The sequence below is a fragment of the Melanostigma gelatinosum genome, assembly GCF_949748355.1.
Source record: "Melanostigma gelatinosum genome assembly, chromosome: 6".
Lineage (NCBI taxonomy): Eukaryota > Metazoa > Chordata > Actinopteri > Perciformes > Zoarcidae > Melanostigma > Melanostigma gelatinosum.
In genome coordinates this window covers 22,408,577-22,433,382 of record NC_136639.1, presented here as the reverse complement: position 1 = coordinate 22,433,382, position 24,806 = coordinate 22,408,577, and the positions used below count along the sequence as shown (strand labels likewise).

The window sequence follows — 24,806 nt, the reverse complement described above, 5'->3', positions numbered from 1 at the left end:
TGTATTTAAAACGTAGAAATGTAATGTAATGTGAGAAAATAACCTCAATTCAAGATCCACTTTCTCGCTTGTTCTGGTTATCTCGACCGTACCACACTGTTATAGTCGGTAGATTAAACTGAACATATAAATTCAGTTTTTTACTGGTATTACATTTTATTTCTAAACATATCATTCAGAGTTTGAATCACGTTACAGATAAAATGCGACTGGATATTCGGTATAACTCACATTTACATTATTACTCAATAGTATTCATCAGTTATTATTTGGCATAATCAATTTGATTACATAGCATGCACAATTGTAAGAATCAGGATATGTGTAATAATAATTGCATTAGACAGGCCCTATGGATTAAATGAGCTTGCTGTGTGACCACAGGGGTTGTAAGTCACTTTTTTATTCCGTAAACTCTGGAGTTTATCTAAATGACGAACAAAACTAAAAACATGCATTTGACCAGTACAAAACTGGAAAATGTGGGAGGTCTTTAGTTTTGTATAAACCGGAAATGGTCATGTACGTAATCGTATCTGTCTTGACATGTGGATGCAAAAAGCCACGTCCACTTAAAGCAATCTAGAATGAATGAATTTCATTTTCCCATTAAAAAAAAAGTCGAATGAGTTGTGTTTTAAATCACATGCAGTACCAGATCGTTTATTATCGGCATCACTTTTTACTATCGGCAGTACTTTTATTTTGGTAAACACCTAACCATTAACATGATGAATTGCATTATCTCTAGTATGCTTGGAATCAACATTATTTAAATGTCTCCTAACGTGTTAATTTTTCATCACATATGAATATTATTTTGAAGTAGTTGACTGAATGTGTTAAAATAAACCCCATACAGCGAGAGCGTTTCACTGAGACAGAGTACAGCTTTATTAAAGTTAAACTTCAGGCATGTCTGAACTCTTCAAACTCAACTTTAGAATGAAAAAGGACAGAATCAATATTCTCAAATAAAAAGACAGTCATGTACAAAAAGAGTGTCGTCTCAACAGTCACACACATTTAGAAGCAGAATTGTACAGGCAAAAAAAAAGAGAGCACGCCACAGTAACATGATTCTATGCAAATTCAATGCAAACTACGGTATTTACAAGTTCTTCGACAATATGCAGTATGCAGTAACACAGGTCGAACAGTAACCAACATGGTATTTTGTGTTCATCCACGTTTTAATCAAAGCAACACCAAGAGAGATAGATATGACCCCAGTTAGAGTTACTGTAAGTAATGTTACTACAAGTAAAAAGATTTGAGTGCTTATGAAGGTGAATTATTTATTCATGTTTTCAAACACTATTTCTGCTCGGACAGCATGTCAATTAAAGGAGCCAGTCGGCCACATTGCACAAACAAAAGACGTCACACTGAACTGAAACATACAAGGAGGGGGGGTTCCATCCTAAATTTAAGTGTACATAAAAAAATTATAATAATCCTGGACACTTAAAACAAAACAAAAAAAAAAATCCTCCTCGGGTGTATTTAAGGGTCACTTAAATGAGAGCAAACATGCCATCTCTTTAATAACAAATGGGCACTACGATGAGAAGAAACCAACATAAAACATACAGACAGGAAGCATGTTAAGAGAATGAAACGATTGACGCTGTAATACTACTGCTGGATCAGCTGGGAAGGGCAGGAGGGATCAACAATGATCATGCGATCTGCGGGTGTAAAAAAAAAAAATAGTAAAATAAAGGCTGTCACACAAACTCTGTGCAAGAAAAAATTGACTCTCCAACTGAAGTGGATTAAACCAGTGTCTGATGTTGGAAGCATGCACTTCTGCTGAACAGGCACCTTGACAGAAAGAAAAGGCTTTAGGACCAGTTCAATAACTCAGACATTTTATCTGAAGCCGCAAAACACAAGAGTCAAGAAAGCCTGCGGCCGAATAATCAGACGTGTAAAAAAAACAATAAATAAATAATAAAAATGAAGAAAATTCAAGTTTACACACGCGGACCATTTGTAGCTTGTTGTAAAAGTGACTTAAAGATGCCCCTTCCCGATACCGAACACCTAATTATTAGTACTGAACAAAAAGTTTGTCTCTGAATGAGAAGAGTTTGGCAAATCAGACAGCAGCAAGAAATCATCGAGTAGAGTCCTTTTCTTTTTTTCAGGAAAACAAAAAGAAGCAGCTTCCTAAAGGGTCGGTCATGAAAGAATGAGGAAAGAAGAACAGCTGTTGAATGCAGAAGAGCGTGCACAAATGACTCCTGAAACCCTCTGAAATACAGACATTGACGTACAAGATGAAGTGCCTCTGTTATCTATGCATGTGTAACTGTTTTGCTTATTGTTACTTTACTTCAATGTGCAGAACGATGCATGCGCAGTGTGGCCCCAGAAGACTTTTCTGCATACAATGCCCCCGCCCCCCTCATTTATTTCGTCCCTTTTCTCAGTTTATCAGGTACAATGAGCTAAAACTAATGCAGACTAACACAACAGTCAATGAATCCTCCTTCATGAACCTCTACAGAAAAGTTTCAGCAACCTGAACATCATAACCTTCACGAGTGAGGATTTACTGCAGGACCGTTGTGTCAGACTGCATTAGTTTTAGCTCATAGTTCCAAATAAACTGGAGACTGACTGAATGTGCTCGCTGCGTTCGATGAGAGCCTAAATGTTCTGAAATGATTTGGAAAAATTGGCAGTTTTACCCTGTAGCTCGACTCGAAAGGCCGACGACAACAGGCTTTAAAAAAAAATGAAAATAATAATAATTAAAGACACAAACATACTTTCAGGTAACCGGGGTTGAATCACAAGCAAATGTCTGAGACACGTTTACAGATAAACTTCCTTGAGTCCAGGCTTGAGAAAAAAAAAAAAAAAAAAAGCACAAAAACTGCTGTGAAACTGAAACTTTACATTCCTATATTGAACTGCTTCACACTGCTTTAAAACACCAATTACAGTGAGTCACGATACAGGTCGATGAGCAGCGGCTGTCACCAAAAGTGTGGAATCATTACACCCAATGTGAGAATAAACTAAAACGTATGCAATGACTAAATACAGATATATTGTGTAAAACTCCCCGTGTTTTCTTTTTTAAAATTTCTATTTCACTTAGACCGTGGTGGAGGAGGAGAGACACATTACTGCACTGGTGTTTGAAAAAGAAATTGGTATAAAATGTGGTGCGATAAATACACAAGAATTTGGATTTGACGGATGAGCGATTAAAAACACTGTACAGAAGTTTGTATTTGTACATCATACTGGACTGTTGTTATAACCACTACGTCTTTACACAAAGCCCAGCCATGAGGATGTTCTCCGGGTGGGAAAGGAAGAAGTGCGTCTCGAGGACGCTGCAGACCTTTTCTGTACGAAGCCGGGCTGGCAGTCACTCCTACTTGTGCCAAAAGAAAGCAGCAGCGCTGAGGCCACTTTCCTTAAAAAAACAAAAAGAGAAGAAAAGAAAAACAGGCCCAGCAACTCTCTCGAGAAAAAAAAATAAGAGTTTCAACACAGTTATAATTCAGACGTTACTACAAGAAGAGGTATCCATTTCGAAACACTTGTCTTATGTTCTTTTCATACACATTTCTGTATATGTATGATCTAGCTAAAGTGTGGAGCGACAAGCCGTGTAAAAGTGCTTTTCAGGAAATGTTTGGCGAAACAAAAAAACCAAAGAAAGCGGTCACAGTACACGACGTTACTGAAACGGACTGCGTCTGGGCAGTAGTCACTACAGCCAGAATCAAACTTAAGGCTGATCAACAATACTTTAAGACAGCACCAGCGATCACAAGCTGAGCCCCTCTGTCTACTATACAAATAACAGCAATTGCAATTGGAGGAAATGTGGGAACAGAACAAAACAAATAAAAAGGGAAAGCGTTTCCTTCTTCCAGGAACGACCAGAGAGGCGAGGCGCCGCCCCTCCCGATCTTCACGTACTTTACAATACCATGAGCCAATTCATGTACACAATGGCGAGTGAAACTGGCAATATGAAAAATCACAAGTACTTCTGTAATGTCATACCATTACGCTATATACCATTATATTTCACCTTAATAGGACTATGTTCACAAGGAGGTCTGCGCAATGCTTAACACCGAAACAAACAAACGTAATACACCACTCACTGAGATGAAGTGAGAGAATCTGTCTGTAAACATTAACAAACATAGATACTGTATATACTTATATTCATCTATACCCAAGAAGTATATTAAAAACCATGTCTAAGGAAGGTTGGAATGTAGTGTGGTCCTGAAAAGAATTGCACAAAAATCGGCCACCCCCCCCCCTCCCCTTTTTAGAAGACGAGAGAAATACGATCACGTCTTGAGTGATGATTGGCTGTGGAGGAAGAGGAGGAGGAAGGCCGGCTCGTTTCTAGACAGCCATCCTGTGTGTGGAATAAATGCCGACCGCAGCTTAAACGAGCAAGTAAACGAGGAGAGGAGCAGCGTGACGATGGAGATGTTCAGCTTCTCCTCCTTCTCCTCTTCCTCGAGTCCATCAAAGTTCCAGTATCTGACGAAGTGACAACACTCACAATTTCCACAGCTGTAAAAAACAAAAAGCGAAACATAGTGAGGTGGTGGTCTGGTCTGTGGAGAGCATTAGTGGTGGTGTTTGTGGCAAAGAGAGGAGGGAAACCGGCGCTCAATGATCCCTGGTCACTTCCCCCTGCAGACACTCCAGTCGTTCTGCTCTTGCAACAAACGGCATCGAGGTGTTCGTCAGCGTGTCTCGGGCTCGGGCCGCGGCACCGTTCAAAAATAAAATGAAGAAAAAGCACTGTATTCCCTTTCGTCAGACCGGGATCAGAGCCCAGGAGGCCAAACGGGAGTGCACTTTGCAGGGAATGAGGTATTGAGGGGAGCCGCGGTGTCACTCTGAAGCCGGCCGGTCCGCCTCCGGCTCCGGCTCCTCCTTGACGCCGGCGGGGCTCAGGGCGGAGCGGCGCGGCTGGGTCGAGCCGGAGTTGGAGCCCAGGGGGCTGACGGGGTCGTGGCTGGAGCAGCAGGGGCGGCCTTCGAGGGCGGAGGAGGTGAGGGCCCCCGCCTCGTGAGCCCGGCAGAAGGAGCGCGGGCAGAAGTCACAGAGAGACGAGGCCGGGGCGCCGCACACGCTGCAGTCGTGCCACGGACACTCCCAACGTCCTGCAGACAAGCACAGAGGTCACTACGGGTTTCAGACCGGGGGGGTCGAGGCCCCAACAAGATGAATGTGTGGGGTCATGAGGGTCGACAGGATAGGAGAACAGAAAACACACATTTATGCTCCTCAAATTCACATTTGTTTCAGATAAGTTCATATCTCTGCTTCCTTGTGGGAATCACTGAATATTTAGTTTTCTCTTGGAATTTCTGTTTTAAAATGTTTTAAATTACACATGCGCGCGTGTGTGTGTGTGTGTGTCTGTGTGCCAACAATGGTAAGTGTTCAGACCACCGAACATTCAGTTCAATAGAAATGACGTTGTTGCTGTCAGTTTTATTTACTGGTTCTTCGGAGGTTGATATCTGAAAAACCTCAGCAGATGAGCGAGGACAGTTGTTCCCAACCTGGGTGATCTCCACAAGAGGTCTCAAACTAATCTGAGGGGTTGTGAGATTATTAGAATGACAAAAAATGTTGTTTGTAAATAAATGTACAACAAAAAATCTTGTTGTTTTTAAAGACCTGGCTGTAATATTAGCTTTTTACTTATGAAATACTGAATATGTTTCAGGCCTCTAATGATTCAAATAAAAGAAGGAAAACATGTTCTTTGTAAACCAGTGACATGGCCTACAAAGGTTGTGTACCCGTTTTTTAGGAATTGACCTGTTGGTAAAGGAAGTTATGTTAGTTTGTGGTCATAAGTCAGGCTAGGTATCAATAAAGGATCGTGATGCTGCTGAAATCAGCTGAGATTGTTATCAGCTAGATTTTTGCCGGCCCACGTCTACAGATTCTCCTCACACAGGCTCAGTGTGTCATTACCGTATGGCGGCTTGGTGAGGTTGAGACACAGCAGGTGGTACGCCTTCGGACACTCCTTCCTGTCGCACATCACCAGCTCGCCTCCCTCGCCACAGCAGAAGCAGAAGTACTCGTGCGTGTGCTTGCCCTCTGGCCGCAGCTTCCGCTTCTTCGGCTTCAGCTTGGCGTTCCTGGCCTTCTCCTCCTTCTCCATCACCACGGCGCTCTGGAGAAAACATCGGGAGGAAAAAAAAAAAAGTGGTATCAAAAGGACAGGGTTGCTCGAGAAACTGCACGACGAGAGGTCAACGTCCTCACCGTTGGCTGCACCCCGAGGAATCCAGAGCAGTTGTCTGATCCGCAGTGACAAGACGACCTCCGGTTGCCCACGCAGTGCAGGTTGTAGTTGAACGTCAGCTCCGTGTCTGCGGGAACACCACAGACAGATTTCACAAATCGCCCGGCTCGCTCCAAGAGCACGTAATGTTGGAATGCAAAACAGAACGTACGTGCGCGCGTGTGTGCGTGTGTGTGTTATGTTTCCGAGTAAACTCACCGGCCTCGATGTCACAAAGGGTGAAGAGTCCGATGCGAACCTCCCCGTTTACCGTCCACGTCTGGGTCTCACAGTTTGGACTGCAGCTGTGGTTCATGAAGCGAGCGGAGTTTCCCTTCGGGCCGGCGTCGATCACGCGATCCTGCGAAGGACAGAGGGACAATTGAGACACCGGGTGTGTAAGGAGCGAACAACGTTCACCAGGGTCACTGGCGTTACCTTGGTGAGGGTGAGCATGTAGAAGTTGGCCATGTGATTCTCGTGGGCGCGTTTGATCCGCTGCTGGCACTCCTCCGAGTCGATCACCTCGCCCACGTACTCCATCACAAAGTCGCCCTGGAGGGAAGAACAGCACAGACACCCTTAATTAAAACGGCTCGCAATTAGTGAGAAGGGCGGGAATCATCCCGTCATCACAATGCGTTTCAAAGGCTTTTTAATTGACAGTCTGGTCATTCGGGCTTTTCATTTACTTGTCATTTCAAACTTAAAAGTCTTCTATTAGAAAACACGTGTTTTTGTGACTCACACTGGTCACCTTTTCGATTTTCTTTTCAGTAGTCCAACTGTCCCTAAGGTGTTTTTGAATTTGATTATAAGCAAACCTTGACTGAGAAAACTAAAAATTGTTATACGCATTGAAAGCACTGGACGTGCAAATTTTCAAGCAAAACTATTAGTAAGTGGCCGAACACACAACAAAAGCGTGTCAAACTCCCCTACTCAGCCGTCAGAGCGTCAAATGAGGATCCAGCGACCAAACTGTTTTTGTTTGTTACAGTACCTGTTTGTAGAGCGCTAGAAAGGAATCAAAAGCTATGGACATTTTCCCCAGAGGACGATAGATTACTAAATATGGCAATATCAATTGTTATTATGAATATATAAAAATTGAAATAGCTTCAGCGATCTTCTCCTAAAATACTACTGGATCTGTGGTGTAGGCATTTCAACTCTGATGCCTGCATCAATTGACGCTGGTCATTTATCACTTCCAGTGCGTTTGGGCCTTTAGTTTCCATTTGTCAGATATTCAAGTTGGATCCTGATCCATCCTGATGTATCTGTTTTGCAATCTGATGACCCATTGATGTCATTTTGGATTAAAAAAAAAGGGCCGAGCTCAACACCCACCTTCCTGAGAGCCTGGTTGGTCCTGAGGCCCCAGCCGCGGCCGTCTGTCTTGATCACTTCCGTCTCTGCATACAGCCGCTTGGAGAAACACTGGTTCTCACAGCTGTCCCCTGCAGGACACACCTGACGACGGCAACACAGAACAAAAGAAGGCAAGGTGCCCCTTCAGAGGGCTGTCTCGCTGTTTTTACAGTTCGAGAGGTGAGCTAAATAACAGATATGCGCTCAGACCTGTGGGTGACACTCGTACTGCAACATGCGGTTGAGACACTGAGAGTGGAGGCTGCAAGGGTGCTCGTCCGCTGGTCTGCAGTTGCATCGCGGGATTTCTGACAAGTCAGCTACGTGCACCTGCACTTTCCCCACTGGTTTGTTGGACTGATACAAGAAGACACCAAAAGGAGATGTAAAAACACAGAACTTATACAATTTTGGGCTTATTTGTCTGAAGTGGGATATTTTTTAAATGACGTCACCTTGATGATTTTGTAGGGTGGAGGTTTGCGAGAGTTGCGTTCCTGCTCTAGAGCCTCCCTGCTCTCCCTCTGTGCCTTGAGCTCCTGGAACCGCCGGGCGGCTTCTTCCAGAGCTGAAACACACCAACAACCTCTCAGATCTCAGACATCTCATCCTCGCTCCAAAAAAAAAAAAGGATGACAATCACGGCAGATTTGGCCGAAAAGTATGGGGGCTGAAAAAAACCTTTCTGGGAAGAAGTTACCGGTACCTTTCTTGAAAGTTTTGTTGATGTTGATCTGACCCGTGACGAAGTTCTTGTCGTTCTCCACGTAAGGGAAGACGCGGCCCTGGTTGATCCAGTAGTAGTCGTGGGAGCCAAAGAAGAAGACGGGGAAGTCGCCGACGTCGTGGCGGAGGCTCTGAATGTTGGACGGCACCAGGCGAGGGTTGCAGATCTCCGCTGGCCACCACCTGCGAGGGAAGCGGGACGGGGACGGTGAAAAGTGAAGAAGAGTGCGGTGAAAAAAGCAAACCATTAAAAATAAGAATGATCATGGCTCGAGTGCAGAGGCACACTTGCAAACATTTACTTTGCTCACAATTCGCAACTATGTGAATGATAATTCATTGGTTTCTGGCAACAAACATTGATTTATCAAGCGCCTGCAAAAAAATCTGAGATCACGGACCGATAATATCTACATGTTTGGCCAATAGAAAGGCAGGATTTAGGGCACATGATGCTTTTTCTTACATGGAGGAGACATTTGTGTCCCCTGCGTCTAAAATATCACAACACTCAAATTTATTGCACTGAACTTCTCCAATAAGACTATATTTGTACATATCTAATGTTAATGCGAGTCTGTTAATAGCCCGTCTGTGGTTCTCAGCCCAAAGTCAGTTTGTTCCTACTGAGGCCATAAATCTGTGGTTGGGTTTGGCGTTTTTTTAAATGACATAAACACAGAACATCACCAGACTTATCCTTTAAAAGTCACCGTACCATAAACGGACTGCACAACCCCCACAGCAGTCCCATGACCGGTGCGTACCTGTAGTTGCCCAGTTTGACCCAGACAATTTGTTTGTAGTGCGGTTTCTTCCCCGCCCTGCAATCGCTGCAGGACCACGCCCCCGCCGGCATCTCCATCTCCAGACACTCCGGGTGGAAGGAAGCCGGGCATGTGTCGCAGCACAGCAACTTGCCTCCTACATTTGTAAGATGTATACGTGTGTGTGTGTGTGTGTGTGTGTTTTGTGTGTGTGTTTTGTGTGTGGGTGTGTGTGTGTGTGTATGTGTGCATGCGTTGTGGGAAATGGGTATGCAAAGAGAGGAGGAGTGTATGATTAGGTGATGCACCTTAAAACCTGGACAAACTCTGAATCTCATTTGCAGACAAGCCTGAGAAAAAGTACAAATGCTACAAATACATCTGGTGCGGTATGAAAATAGTGTCCATGTAGGGAAAATATCTATAAGCTATCATAATTAGATCTGGGCATTATTCTGAAGGAAAACAAATGAATGCCAGGAATTTTTTGTTTGAGTGGAGGCTTCTGTGAGAGCCACCGCTGCACGAATAAGACCGAACGTGGTTGGAAACACCTGCGTGTTCTCAGCTCGGTTGCACTAACTTTTCATTGCAGCAGTTCCGGCATGTCTGGCAATCAGATTCAGAGCAATGTACCAAGACCAGTCTAAGGGAAACACATGCGGCAGCACAGGAATAAAAAAAAAATTAAAATCAGCCAGCGAGTTAACAATGAATCAGGGTTATACTTAAAAAGCAGGCATGCAGTCCTGCTAGTAAAGCAAACTTTTCCCATCACACAAACCGCATCCTGCACAGACCAGCTTGCATGGAATCATGTTTTCTGCAACTTTGAAAGAGAGCAATCTCACTATTCTTGCGCTGATCTTTGCTCGACTGTGATCAGATCTCGTCCCGATTGAGATTATATTCCATCCAAGGCAGGTCAAAGCTCGAGGAAATGAGGTGAGCAGAATTTTGTTTTCGTCTGAGGATTTCAGTCGAAAATAATAAAAAACAAAATAAAAAAAATTAGTTGCAGTCAGCATAAAAAGGTGCGAGGCCTTCCAAATAAAAAAATTTAAATAAAGCCCAGAGTGCTGAAGCAGTGTATGCCCCTCCAGCAGCGATAAGCTCCACAAACCACAGACAGGACTAGTCCACGGCATCATACAGTAGTTTAAGTACTGGTGGTTTGGTGACCAACTCTGTTTTTTCCTAGCAAAGAAATTTCACATGAAAAGAACGTTTGATTTAACTTGTTTATAAACAGCTTTATTGCAGAGATTGTTCATGCACAGCGCGAAATAATCTCACAATGGGCCTCGTGCAAGAACCACGCACACGAACAGACTTGTTGTTGAGCGGCACGTACAAGAGAACTTGACGCAGTAACTTCTCCCTGGCTACAAAGACAATTCAAAACAAGTCATGTACAGTCTGCCTTTCTCCACAGGAAGAAAAAAATAGACTTTCAAAACATATGAGAATAATATTGCTATAATAATAGGAGAATATATATATCAATAACCAAATAAAAATATATATCTACAGTAGACCAAATTATCATGGTGTGCCAATTTACTAAGAAAAAAGAAAATTTGCTGAATAATAATCTCTCATTCATCTCATCATGCCATCATGTAATTTCTTTAGCATCTAAGGTCAGGTCAAACTGTTTCTTCTTTGAACATGGAGGTTCATTCTGGACTTTAGAATAAAACCTATACTGCCATACAAAGTCTCAACTCAAGGTTCTCCTCCAACGGGACGTCCCATTGGACGCCAACAGAGAGACAGAGGTTATAGGACCACCTGTTGTCACGTGACTAGGGACGCACCAATCAGACTTTTTGTACGTCCCAAAACCAAGTACCGATCCGATACCAGTGTTTAAAAAGTGCTTTCTTAGCTTTTCAAAACAAAATGTATCAAATAAATATATGGTATTGTTTATTATTAAATTATGAATCGTCCACCAGCAACTTGGTAAAAAAAATAATAATATTTTTTTAATGCATCAAAAAATGTGTCAATTTGAATTTTAATTCCAGTAAATAATAGTATATCGTAAAAATAGTATACAAAATTTTTTTTTTATTGAATATCGGTGCTTCCACCTGCCGATGAAGGCCTTGGCCACAGGAAGTAAACTTATTTCTGCGTCAGTACAGAGCTGCTCTGATGACACATCGCTGTCCGCTGTATTAATATTGTCTCAACTTTGTCTGCTGTTCTCCTACAGCATATCTTTTTACTCTTAAATAAAGCATTTCAGTATATATTGCAATTCTGGGGCATCAATTATCCTAACTATGATTGCAACAAGCCTCCCCCCCCCCCCCCCCCCCCCCCCCCCCAACAGCCATTATAACTTGTGATAGTGGGCGAAGGACAGGTGTTAATAACATTATTAACATTTTCTCTGTTCTATTCTAACCGGACACTGAAAACTGCAGCTAAATTGGATTAATCCTGTTATTTACACCTGTGTTTTTCCTACTGTGACAAGTCAAAAATGCCCACTGTGAAAACGGCTCAACGCACATCGATCTCTGTTTGGTAAATCCGATTTCTCACACGCCGTTCAGAAAAGAGAGGTTTGGAATAAGAATAGAAAAGTGTTCTTGCATGAGGCCCATTGTCTTCTGTTAATGTGTTAGGGAACTTGGCTGAAGTTACTTTGCGCCACTCTGCGTTGCAATTAACTGCATCTTTTTTTTTAACCAGTTAATTAACTTTGCACCTCAAGGCTTTGAAATGAAAGATGCCTACAAAAAAAAAGGGGGGGGGGGTGCAGGCACGACACAAACACAGACCAGCTGGACAACAGGAGAAAGAGAAAAACGGTTCAGTTACCTTTCCCAACATTCTTTTTGGTAGCTGACGAAGGAGAGGGAATCATAGGTAATTTCAACTCAGCACGATTTGACTCAGTCAGAAGGTAGTGGGACTTATAGGCATATGAACTTAATATGGTGTCAGTAAGGTCTTGCACTAACAGTCCTACACAAGACACACAGGAAGAGACGGGGGTGAGCCGCAGTCAAAACTCGAAATTACCCATAATTCACAAGAAAGAGCAAACACTCACAGTCTCGCTCTCTCTCTCACACACACACACACACACACACAGTCTCACAGAAAACAGAACAAACAAGTAAAATAAACTTGTTCTGACACAAAGAGGCTAAACAGTGCACTCAACTTGGACAGGAAAAAACAAAAGGGTGAATCCTGTGTTTTCTCACTGGTCACCATCCAGGACCGATGGGACCGCTCTAAGCAGAGTGCAGTGTAACAGCCCGGATCATTCAGAGTATTAGTATCGTGATGGAAAACAAACATTACATCTCATGAAACATGGAATATTAAAAGATTAAAATGATGTTTATGAGGTTTCGGTTTTCACTCATGTTACTGCCGTTATGACTTCATTTTATATAGAAAAAAAGGTTATATTCCTGAAAAGAAATGGTGGGCGATCACGTCCTGTTGATGCCCCAATGTGAGGTGCAAGACAGAAGAACTGATTTTGCCGTTTGTGGAGATATTAAGAACAGCCAAAATGTTTATTCTTTTTAATAAAATAAAGACGGCTGCAGGAGAGGCAGGCCAGTGGCGTGTGCAGTGGTGAGAGCTTACCTCTGGCACACAGGAAGCACCAGCCCACGTTGATGGGGGAGGTGAGGAGGCCGTTCCGCTTGGCGCCGCCGTGGCTGCTGCAGATCATGATGTGATGGGTGAGGGCCACGCTGCCCGCCGCCACGCAGCTGTCCCCCGTGTGATAGGCCACCGGACAGCGGATGCAGCGCATCAGGCGACCTGGAAGAAGGGGAAGGGGGGGGGAGACAGCTGAGTTCAGCAGCCACTTTACAGCAGTCTGGAGATGGGAAAATATTCACTCCCTATCACTGCAGAGTTAGGTCAGACTCCTTTACGGGTTTCAGCTGTAATTAAAAAAGGTACAAATTGTAGCCAATGGTGTCACAATGTGACTTTTTCTAGGTGCATTTTTGGCATCTCAGCATCTGAAGGTCATATTCAAACCAAAATATATCTGAACTTTGTTGCGAACACCGTGCATCTCCTCCCCTTATGTTTTTTTCTTGCAGATGGGTGATTTCCAGCAAACATAATGCACCATCGTCTAAAAAACATTACTTTGTTTGGTCTGCAGCCTCCAGATGCCTCTCACTTTAAAAACCAAATAGAGCCCTTTAAGTTTCAGGTGAAACCGGATGTTTGCAGCAACAATTGTGTCGCCAAACCCTCTGCAGGATGTGCAGTGCAAGATTTCTAAAGTCCTCTCTTTCTCAATCTGATTTCCCTCTAGAAAAACACTATTTCTTCCTCTTGCACTTCTTCTCTCTCCCATATACAAGGAGGTACAGCCTTCACCCTTGCATCATTTGAGTCTGTTTTTTTCTATTACTATTGGTCAATAACATCAGCAAGAGGCCCGGAAGTTTTGTTTTTCATACACTTTGCTGATGCCGGCTCATTACCCCAAAGCTTCCACTGCAGCCTCAAAGAGGAAGTCAGAGGAGCTTGAAAGAAAAGCGGAGGCTGCTTTACCTTTACTGACCCGCTGCAGGTCTCTCTCCAGGCAGCAGGTAGAGCAGCTGTGCTGAGGGCAGCAGAAGCCTCCGTCCGAACCGCCGGTTGTGCCCGGGAGCTGGCGGACGCAGTCCTCGTGGTAATAGCAACCGCATCCGGACACGGAACAGCGCGTCACCTCCCGGCCCGCCGTTTTACAGCTAAAACAAGTATGATTGCCTGGAGAAAAAATAGAATGAGAGAGAAGCCGATGAACGCACAGAGCCGAACACAACAGCTGCGATGGTAAAGGTTGTGTTGCCAAATTCGCTCACCGTTTCTGCATTCCAGGCAGGTGAATCTGCCTTCGGGCAGAGACGTCAGGCCAAGACAGTCCAGGTGAAACTGTCTGCTGCAGTCGCCTTCGCACACCGCCAAGCCATCTCCGTACACCTCGCAGATCTACGCACAAACAAGGCAGAGAGAGACGGTTTGTGTAAAAAAAATAAAACATAACTGGAAGCTCATTGCGTGAGAGAGTACGACACGAGAGAGACGGTGAATCATGAACGGCGCTGACCTGGCAGACGGTGTCCCTTTTGCCGGTGCTGCCGTCCTGACGGGACAAGCCGGAGTCCACGGACTGAGTGTCTGAAGCGTCTGCGTCGGCTGCTGCTGGACTATCGAGGCTCTTCCCGAACAGACCCTGCGAGACGGAGAAAGAGTGAGCGCGGTGGTGCGTTTAGTGTGAAGAAGCACAGGTGTGACCACATGTGTACCCCCCTCATTATTAATTGATGAATCATTTGATTCATGGTTTGGTCCATTCCCATCGCAACTTTCAAGAGCCCCTGGTGATGTTTTCAGGTACAGAACCCAGAAGTATTCAGATCACAATCATGAATAAAAAATACTCTAAAATATTCATATCTAAGTAGCTGGAAACAATGAATTTTTACTGCTGATTAAACTCTTCGGCTGAGTTGTGTAAAAAAAAAGAACCACTGGTGAAAATGCACAAATAAATAATATGCAAATAGGCAAAGTTAAACAGACAATGATGATCAGATGACTGACGGTTTTTCTTGTAAATATTGTGAGACAAATATTGTTTATTCTGACTTCTGCATGTGGACATATGTGTATTGATACTGCAGTATTTTCGTTATTGTGTGTGTGTATTTCTGTACCTGTGGGTCGTTGAGGCCTCTAGAGTCGGAGTCAGAGGTGTCTCTGTACTGAGAAGAAGCCATCTCCACGTCTGTCGACGCTCTGCTTCTCTTCTTCAGGGGCTTGCAGGCATCCGAGATCTCACTGGCTCCTAGAGGGTCGCAAAAAATATATCAAAAGATGTTTCTATTTTCTTTCCTTTTTTAAAGTCTAAAGAGTTCCCACAGCAGAGGTTTTAAAAAGGAGCCATGACAGAAGGATCCCCTACCTTTCTGTGAACCGGTCCTCGGCGTGGTCTCAGGAGCCATCTCAGCCTGTGTGTGTGTGTGTGTGGGGGGGGGGGGGGAAACGAGGAAGTTCAGGTCATCGTGCTGCTGATTTTTATTCAGATAGCAGCAAGTTAGTTTGGGGAAAGGCCAAGTTCAAACCGACATTAACACTGCATAAAATATTGAAGCCCCGATCATGAAGACTCTCACAATGACGTTACACACGTTCAAACACACAGGTGGTAGATTAGTCTGTAAAGTGGAAAAGATGAATACCACCGTTTACCTGAGAACTAGTGCGATGTAGACAAAACTATTGTTGTCGTAACAACTTTCTATTGTTTGTAAAATCCTCTTTCTTAATATTACAGTGTTTTATTATCTGAGAAGCCTTGAAGTTACTTTAACCAGAGTTCGCAGATTGTTTATTGCCTCATCGGTACCTGACGTACGCCCCTTTTAACACCCCTTGTGTATTTTTTATAATTTGCTTTAACTTTATAGCTGACAGAGTTGAAAAAGAGTGTTCAGGAAATGTGGGGAGGAACAGATATGACATGCAACAAAGGTGCAGCACTTTTTAAATGTTTTATTCTGCGCGGGACGGATACCTGTTCTTTTTTGGTTTTCTTCTTCGGGACGGGATCGCTGCCTCTCTCCGACTCAGACCTGCTCCTGACTGACCGCCGCTGCAGCTTCCTCTCCTGAGAACCTGAAAAACACATTTAAAAAATGATCTCTTACTGACCTGACAAACACGTCAAATATTTGGCAAAACGCACCCTTCTTGTCGATGTATTACCAACCGTGTGGACTGCTGTGGTGTGATCCAGGAGAGGAGGTCTGCTGCGTTCCTCCCTCCTCACTCCTTCGACTGGCTGGGGAGCCTCTCCTCTCCTCCCCCTCTTCCTCCCCCTCGTCCCCGTCCCCATCCCCATCCCCGTCCTCCTCCTCCTCAGGACTGGGCTCGGGTTTTGCTCGGCTGTCCTCGGGCGAGCAGTATCCCAGGTCGGGCTGCCGGGCCTCCCTCGTCCCCGTCTCCTCCTTCTCTTCCTCCTCTTCTTCTTCTTCCTCCTCTTCTTCTTCCGGCTCCTTTTTCGGAGACGGCGCGGCTTTTTTCTGCAGCAGAGGCCAGTCGCACTTTGTGATCTCCACGTTCAGCCTCTTCATGGTGATGGAGAGAGGCAGCAGCTTCCTGGCAGCGGCCGTTTTCCAGGCCCTGACCGGCGGCGGCGAGTCCTGCCGCGCGTCGCTGCCGGCGTTCGGCTTCGGGGAGCCGGCCTTACGCTGGTCCCCCCTCTGGCTCTTCTCTTCCTGCGAGGCCTGGGAGTTCGCGCTGTCGTCCGTGTTCGAAATGCTACACTGCCGGCGCGGCAGCAGCCGGCGCGGCGGCTGCTCTCTCTCCGGCGACTTAACTCCCCCTTCTTCCTTCTTACCGACCGAGCCGCTGGAGCGCCGGTTTCGCTTCTCGGCTCGGATGCCGGGTTTCTTGCTGGACGGGCCTTCGATAGGGTCTGGGTCGACGTAGATGAAGGTGTAGTTGTCGATGCGCTCCTGCCGCGACATCGTGAGGGCGTCCTCGGCGTGGCCCACACCCGCCTCCCACTGAGAACGCTCCCGCTGAGGGATGGGCTTCAGGAGCTGGAGGAGGAAACATGAATTAAATACCAAACAGCTGATGAACTTTATTTCTGAATGGAACCTGATATTATCAATATTGGCTTACCCAAATATGTATCGATACATGATGGTTCAAAAACGGAAAAAAAAAACATACATGGGATCATTCAGTGTCATCTACATAGTTTGCTCAAATTTTCAAAAGAATGTACTTTATTTTAAAATGGTAACTTCATTTTACTGATTTTCACAGCGGTTGAATGTTTTGCAAGTTATTAAGTGAATGCATGAGTTTAGGAAGAGAAATTGTAATACTGTAAATATACATTTTTGTTTTGTTTTGAATGGATGAGCCATGTGATGGTATGACATAAATAACAGTAAATTCAGTCATTTATACACTAAGAAAAATCGAAAGAAAATGGAAAAGTGCCCCGAATAATTAATTCGAAATAAGTTGAATTTGAGACTTAAATTCTCTAAAATATGCGATTGGTTTATGCAAATAAAGAGGTCTTTTTCCAAATAAAAACACCAACAAACTAAATTTAAAAAATGTAAATAACGGGCCCAAATAGTTCAATGCATTGAGTTGAACTGTGAAATACTCCTCTGACAGCTGCACTTGAGGAATTCTTTATGAGCCTATCCTGACAATCAATATACATATAAACAAAAGTTGGAGGGGCTAACTCCTAAAGATTTGCATCAGGTCTCAGACGTCCAGTATCAATCGGGTTTTACTTTTACCAAAATGTTCATCTTTTTCTATATGTTATATTCCTTATATACTCTTTACTGGACTCCTGGAATCATAATACTGAAAGTTGACATAGCATCTGGTCTTCATACTGGATCAGGCTGAGAACACTTCTCAGATGCATCCGTACGTACTTTGTGTTTCTCTACAGGGTTCGAGGCCTTGCGCAGAGTCTCAGCCTGAAGGTCCTCATACTGCTGCTTCCCCTGGTACAGGACTATCCTCTTCTCGTGGATCCACGCTCGCTCGGCGACGCTGCCGAAGAACTGGACGTGGTACTCCCTGTGACCTGCACAGAGACACAGAGAGGAAGACGAGCGCGTTCAAACGTATGTTAAGAAGAAACGGGAAGATCCCGTTGGGTGATTTTTTTTTTTCCGTGCACGGACCTCTGGTGTTGATGCGAGTGTGGACCTTCATCTGCGGGTCAGAGGAAACCATGCAGGGCCACCAGGGATAGGTCCCCACCTTGGACCACACCAGATCTCCGATCACAAACTCCTTACAGAAGCCCGTCTCCTGGATCACTGACGGATGGTGGACCTTCGGAACCTAAACGGGGAAACAGGAGCGGGTCACCGACTGTTTGCTACGAGCTACAGAGATTTATGTGGACAGAATATCAAACGGCTGCGGAGGGTGAACCGACGCGCTCTTGCCTTCGGCGTCTTTGGCTCAGTTTTGATAACGGTCTTCGGAGGCTTCTCCGTCTGGGCCGGGGGCGTCTCTGTCGGCCGGGGCTGGACGTGGGTGTCCTCCGTCTGCTCCGCGGTACCTGCCTGTGCCTGCGCCGGGCTCTGGTCCAGGTTCTGTTCCTCGACCTGCAGCTGCAGCCGCGCGCTCTTTTTCCTCTTCTCCTTCTTCCTCTCGTGGCGGCGCTGAATGGGAGTGGCCTCGTTCTTCTGAGACTCCTTCTGAAGAGCAGGAAATAGAAAAACAAAACGGTGGTGATGAGACATCGGTTCACTTTTTTCTTTTTACATAAAAGGCAGCTCAAAGATGGATCTGTGTGTCTGCTGAAATCACAACTCCCTCAGAGCGCCATGAGTAAAAGAAAACAGTGCAACAATTCCATATGAATATTAATGGGACAGATTAGACTTGTATTTAGGATGCGACGCAATCTTTCTGTGGTTCAATGCCTTGTGATTTTATACAAGGTAAACTGTTGAGCTTAAAAATGTGGAAAATTAAACAGAAACATTTTTGATAGTGGATTTAACCATTTAAGTACGGTAATTTTTCAAGGAACGAATGTGAAACAATTATGTTTCAAGTCTGTTGCATTATTTGCAGACATTGATAAGAAATATGCAAAGATAAAAGCAAGTCCATGCCGAGATCAATACTGCTGATGGCAGACTGAGATGTGGTTAAGAAGTTCAAGATCAATAAAAACTTTCACACTCAAGAGGCTCATCGTGTTACAATAACAGTTATTTTCACTATGAATGTATCTGCAGATTATTTTCTGGACTTTTCATTGTTCAGAAAATGTCACGAAATAGTGGGACATTTGTTTTCCTGTTAGTTTCCCAGAATCCAATCTGACGTCTTCAAAACATGAAGATGTTACATTTACAGTGAAATAAAACAGAGATAAATAGATAATCCTCTCGTTTGAGAAGCTGGAGACAGCACTGTATTTTTTGAATGAACAATCACATCAACAATTAACAAGTCAAATGCCATGTTCTTGTGTGTGTGTGTGTGTGTGTGTGTGTGTGTGTGTGTGTGTGTGTGTGTGTGTGTGTGTGTGTGTAACTAGCTCAGACATGCAGACATTACCTGCAGTTCTTGCAGCAGGTCTCCGCACAGCGCAGACTCAAACAGCTCTTTCCCGTTCTGATACGTCTTTATGATCTTCAGCTTGATCTCTGGAGAGCTGGTCTTTTTCAGCACCCCACCGGGGGTGTTGGACAGACCGTGGGGGGGTTGAGAGGAAGGGGTGCTGTCCACAAGGGAGGGCGGGGGACTGGAGGAAGGCAGGAGCAACGGGGGAGGAGGGGGAAGAGTGTGCGTCATGATGTGAGGCGTGTGGGGCAGGTGGTGCTGGGAGGGCGGCGGCAGCGGCGGTGGGGGACTCTGCGGGTGCGGCTGGGTTTGTATGTGAGGCGGGTTCGAGTGGAAGTGGTGCACGCCGTGGTGGTGGGGGTGGTGGTGGGGATGGGGGTGATGGTGATGGAGGTGCGGGTGCAGAGGCGGGGACACGGGGGACAAAGGCCTCTCCTGGAGACCCGGGCCCCTCAGGACCGTCCCCTCCCCCGGCATGAGGCCGTGATCGCCGTAGCTCCGTATGGCCCCGTAGCCGTTGGCCGAGCCGTTGGGGAACTGTGAGTACATGGAGAACTTGGCCTGCGGCTCGTACATGCCCAGGCCGGGCGGGTAGCCGTTGGAGACATGCGACATGTCCTCCGAGGCCGACGGCGGGTAGGAGAACTCTGCATCCAGGGCAGCATCGTAGGAGGGACCACCATCCTCGCCGGGGTCACTGCCGGTGTCGCAGGTGCCTTCCTGTCTGATGTTGGCTGAGTCAATGAGCTGAGGGGGTTGCTGAATTGTATTTCCCATGATCCCTTGCATGAAAGAGAAGGAGAAATCCATTGTTGGGCTCCTGCATCCTTAACTGTCTTTTTCTTTGACTGGACCTGATGACAGAGACGTATGCAGTTAGAAGAGGCTCTGATTAAATCCGTCACTTTTCATCACAGTTATCACACCAGAACCAAGACGGACAAATAACTTGTTCAGGATCATCTCAGTTGTCCTGTAAGAAGCCCTGAGAAATGATACGACATGCAGGACACACGTCAAATCTGCCCTCTGCATGACCCTTTGAGGGCCCCTGTTGACCCCCTGGCTCCTGTCACATTCTATTCATAATGTACGTATAAACGGGATGCACAATTCCATCTGAACTGTAATATGGCCAACTGCAATTTTCAAATGGCAGAATAGCATTTTAGATTAAATAGTGTCGTCCTGCAGAGACGTCCTGGCCTACGCATCATATTCTACAGACTTAAGGACACTTCTTTGTTCTTTACAGATCCACGCAAATATCACACCAGAATCATTTAAATGAAGATGAGAATGATGATGGAAAATATATAATTTCCCCTTGTATCGCAAATCATAAAGCAATTGCAATACCAATCAAAAATGATCGTAATTATATATTTTCTTTAAATCGTTCAGCACTAGTGTATGCATGCATCACATTAGTGTCAGCTCCATAACATCAAGGCCAGAGGACCAGAAACCTACTCCTATTGTGGGATTCATCATCTTAAATATAATCTGACTTAGAATATTTTGATGAACCTGGTTTGCAGTGCGTCAGTCAGTTTGTGATCATCTTATTAAACATAAATGGATTTAGCAACACGCACCATGAAGGCACAATAGAATCAGAATGTTAAAACTAGATTTTGACATGGGGAACTAAACTAAACCTGTGCATGTGGCGCCAACAAAATAATTGCCAACCAGGGGACCTGGGGGCCTTCGGGGGCCCCAGAGCAGTATCACGCTTTGCCTGGCGGGTAATCCAGCATTGATGCTTCATGAAGTCATAGCATATTATGTGACATGTAGCACCATCCTGAGAATACATACAGTACCGCTCAAATGTTACCACAGCTACCAATACACTGAAGAGCTGAAAATCACATAGCACTGTTGATTTTTGTTGTTGTTGTTTTCTATGATAATTAACTGAATTATCTCTGAGTTGTTGACTTTAAGACATACTGGAATTTGGTTATGTTTACTTGGGCTCTGGGAAAGATATTTTGATAAAAAATGGTTGTTAGTTGAAGCACAGGGCTGTCTGGATGCTAGGAGACAATAAGAGGACCTGTGTCAAGTCCAATCATGATCCACATATCACCGTCAATTACTAATTCCTGACAGCTCGTACTTCTAATTAAGAAGTTTCTCTCTGACAGCCATTAACCATCTGTGCAGTGCCTCTGCTCACGAGATCAGTTAGTGTTTCACCAACACAAACACATGGTGGCCTGCGATCACAAAACAAAGAGCAGCTACCTGCGCCCGCTTAGCCCTCTTATACTCAACACTTGTACACATATATATATCTAATGATTAACTGATCAGGTTAAAAGTGTCGGCGCGTGCATGCTCACGGTGAATCGAGTCATTCCACTGATCGTGGTTCCGTTTGTGAACACGCTCGGGTTTTGCCCAGCGGTTGGCAAAGGTGGATACCGGTGATGTAAACATCCATAAAGGTGTCAACTAACGGTCACTAGCTACCTATAACGATTTGTGTTCCCATTTTAGGGTCCGTGTGTGTTGTGGGAAACATTAATACCCGCTCACAACTGTGGCAAAGACGACTGCGCAGACAGAACAAAATGCTTCTCTGAATGATCTTATAGCTTTCTGCGATGTTAGCCTAAAGCTACCTGCCATCAAAAGGAGCTAGTCTTGGGGAAAAAAAGATGTGGACCGTTTTTAGCCGACCACGACACAGAGGGGGGGGGCACCATTTATATTAGTTTGTCTTCAGGCACACACGAATAAGCGTTGACAGTTATTATTTATCAGTTTGTGTGCACCACACATGGAAGAAGATGAAAAGGGGGAAGCTAATGTTGCTAAGCTAACGCTCCGCTGCCAATATGGCTGCCTTTGACCCTTCAAATCAAATTGTCTGGCGTTGATTATACCTTCATCACTGGCGGCTTTGGTGAGAAATGTGCCCGAAAATGAGCTAGCTACGTCCCCAAACAAATGGTCCGAGCGGACGGAGAGAGAGAGGAGGGGGGACAACAACATGCAGCAGCGATGGCCAACACGCTTATCGCTAAAGAGGAGAGCGAAGGAGCAGCACAGATTTAGATGCCGAGCAGAGATGCAGGGAAATACACATATATATATATATATATATTAGAAACATATAAATACCTTCAGCGTGTCCCATTCTAAACACATACACCAGCCAGCAACGGTTCCTCGTATAATATATAAGGAGAAAAAAATGAAAAAAATGTCCTGTTATATAGATAAAGCTCAGGCCTTTTCCTTTCTCGATTTAACGCAATTCTCCACAGAGAGGAGGAGGGGGTGTTACGCTATCTGGTCTCTGCCCAATCCCAAAGCTGGGCTCTTCTTCAATGTAGGAACTGGAGCCTTTAGTAGAAACACTGCTGCAGACAGATATGTGTTCAGTTCTCGTCACCCTCCTGTAGTCTTCTTAGTAATAATAATCTCTAGCTCCCTCTTCCTCTGGTTTAACAAAAGCACCCAGCTTCTTTTTTTTCTTTTTTTAGTCCAGGCCGAGTGGTCGGTTTCTCCTGCAGCTCAACGCCAAAATCCCACAGATCCGGACCCGGAGGGGTTATAAGGAGCACTCCGGGATGTGTAGTTTACTTCTGAAGGCATCTGCTTTCATATGAAAGAATGTGGGCCAGAAAAAAAAGGAGGTCGAGGAGCAAATGTAATATAAGTCACACACACACTGAAATGAGTCTTTTGACGAAGGGATAGTGTAAAAAAAAAGAAAATAAACCGAAACTGTTTAAAATGTGTATTTCAATACTGTCACATAATTCACATAAAATATTAAAATATTTGTTTTGATTATTTTTATTTCATGCTGACCACAACGTGATGCAGATCCCGTAGTTACGTTTGCAGCAACGTCCAGTCGAGTTTGATTGGCTTTTATACGCCTCCTCTCCTGATCTGCAGCTGAGAGGAGCGGGACATGAAAGACCTCTCACTCTGCCTCTAAATCCTGGCACCACAAATGGTGTGTTGTCCACAGATTATTGGCACCACAGAAACCTGTTGGACAATATAAACAGAAAACAGTTCGACTATAGCTTGTTATATGATAGTACTACTTTGATTAAAATGAGCTCAAAACCCACATACGTGTTTATTCTGAGGATTTCAACCCTTTATGTTGCATCCTCCTTTTATGTCGGACCATGACTGCACATTAAAGCCCATCTCAAACTCACTTACCCCTACGAATAACATATCAATTTATCTTGATATTTGGCCGAATAAAAACAGATTTTCAAAAAGACTGAACAGTCGCTGGTTGACTAGGATGATTTACATTTGAGCGATGCTCAGCAAACTTTCCTCACAGCAAAAAGCATTTCAAAATCAGAGGAAGTCTGGCTAAAGTGTAAACTGCAGGTGACAGAGATTATATCTGGCAAGGTGGCCAATGACCACCACACCAAAATCCACCCACCCCTAAAGATTGTTTTTTTTGCAGATTAAATTAGATTCTTGACTTTTTATCTTTGTAAAGATGAACTGCGTCAAGTAATGTTTGGAACAAGGGGCAAAAAGACTCAGAAGGGAGCGTACAAACAGCATGTGTAATGAAACTAAGGGTTTCGTATGGGGGTCAAATAGGACATTTGGGAAGCAAACCAAAATGAGATGAGAATTGAACGCCAAACACAGGTGAAACTGGTGTGTATTTATTAATATATAGTATATATATGTATGTATATATATATACTAATGGTTATTATTATCCAGGGTCCCAAAGCTGAAGAGCAGTTGCAGCTCTTGCAAAGCCAGTCTACATGACGACTTAACATCTCAAAATATTGTGAACAAATTCTAAAACTAGACATTATAATATGGGTGTGAAATGAAGCATGATTCAGCATGGCTCACTTTTTAAAAATGTCTTTGGTCTGGTTTAAATATAAGTTATTCGTACAGGACATCTGTCATAAGCAAAGTCATATCATATATGTCTCTCTTGGTATTGTATGTGGTATTTGATATTATATTATTGCTGTACAATACTACATATCATATTATGTTATTATACTACTATGCTATATTGTTGTACAATACTATGTATTATGGTATACTATACTACTATGTTACTACACTTTATACTAGGTCTCTACCCATACTATATCATAATGTACCATATTATGCAACAGTATACTGTACTCGCTATTTTCTTTTATATTGATACAGACACTGATTTCATAGACTTGACCCTGCTAATATTAATCACGCCACTGTCACTTTATTAGCACCACTCACTTTACCATGTGTTTGTCTCCAAATGCTGTTGTGTAGTTTCTATTTTTATTTTATTGTAGTTTATGTACCTCCTAGTATTTATTTATGTCACTTTATATACGCATCTGTTCTTATTTCAGGACTTGTAAAGCTACAACAACCACATTTAAACCACAATCAATAGAGGTGTGTCCTTTCCAACTCAAACATTTTGCCATAAAAGGAGGAAAATTATGAGAATTACAATTCTGTCAAGC

General features: G+C 44.1%; 1 protein-coding gene across 1 annotated transcript; it reads right to left on the bottom strand.

The window, feature by feature from the left end:
- Window positions 1-4,896: 4,896 nt before the first annotated feature.
- On the bottom strand, window positions 4,897-22,488 carry nsd3 (nuclear receptor binding SET domain protein 3; the record flags this gene model as incomplete). Its single annotated transcript, XM_079270825.1, has 24 exons — window positions 22,447-22,488; window positions 19,303-20,162; window positions 18,174-18,428; window positions 17,904-18,066; window positions 17,649-17,803; window positions 15,941-16,775; window positions 15,746-15,846; window positions 15,134-15,179; window positions 14,886-15,016; window positions 14,276-14,401; window positions 14,031-14,157; window positions 13,735-13,935; window positions 12,802-12,981; window positions 12,016-12,162; window positions 9,178-9,334; window positions 8,391-8,593; window positions 8,140-8,252; window positions 7,895-8,041; window positions 7,664-7,786; window positions 6,749-6,865; window positions 6,530-6,671; window positions 6,292-6,398; window positions 5,995-6,199; window positions 4,897-5,168 (listed from the first exon to the last, which is right to left on the bottom strand). Exons 2-24 carry the CDS (start codon window positions 20,116-20,118, stop codon window positions 4,897-4,899), a joined length of 4,869 nt encoding a protein of 1,622 aa, XP_079126951.1. The 5' UTR covers window positions 20,119-20,162; window positions 22,447-22,488.
- Between the last annotated feature and the right edge of the window lie 2,318 nt (window positions 22,489-24,806).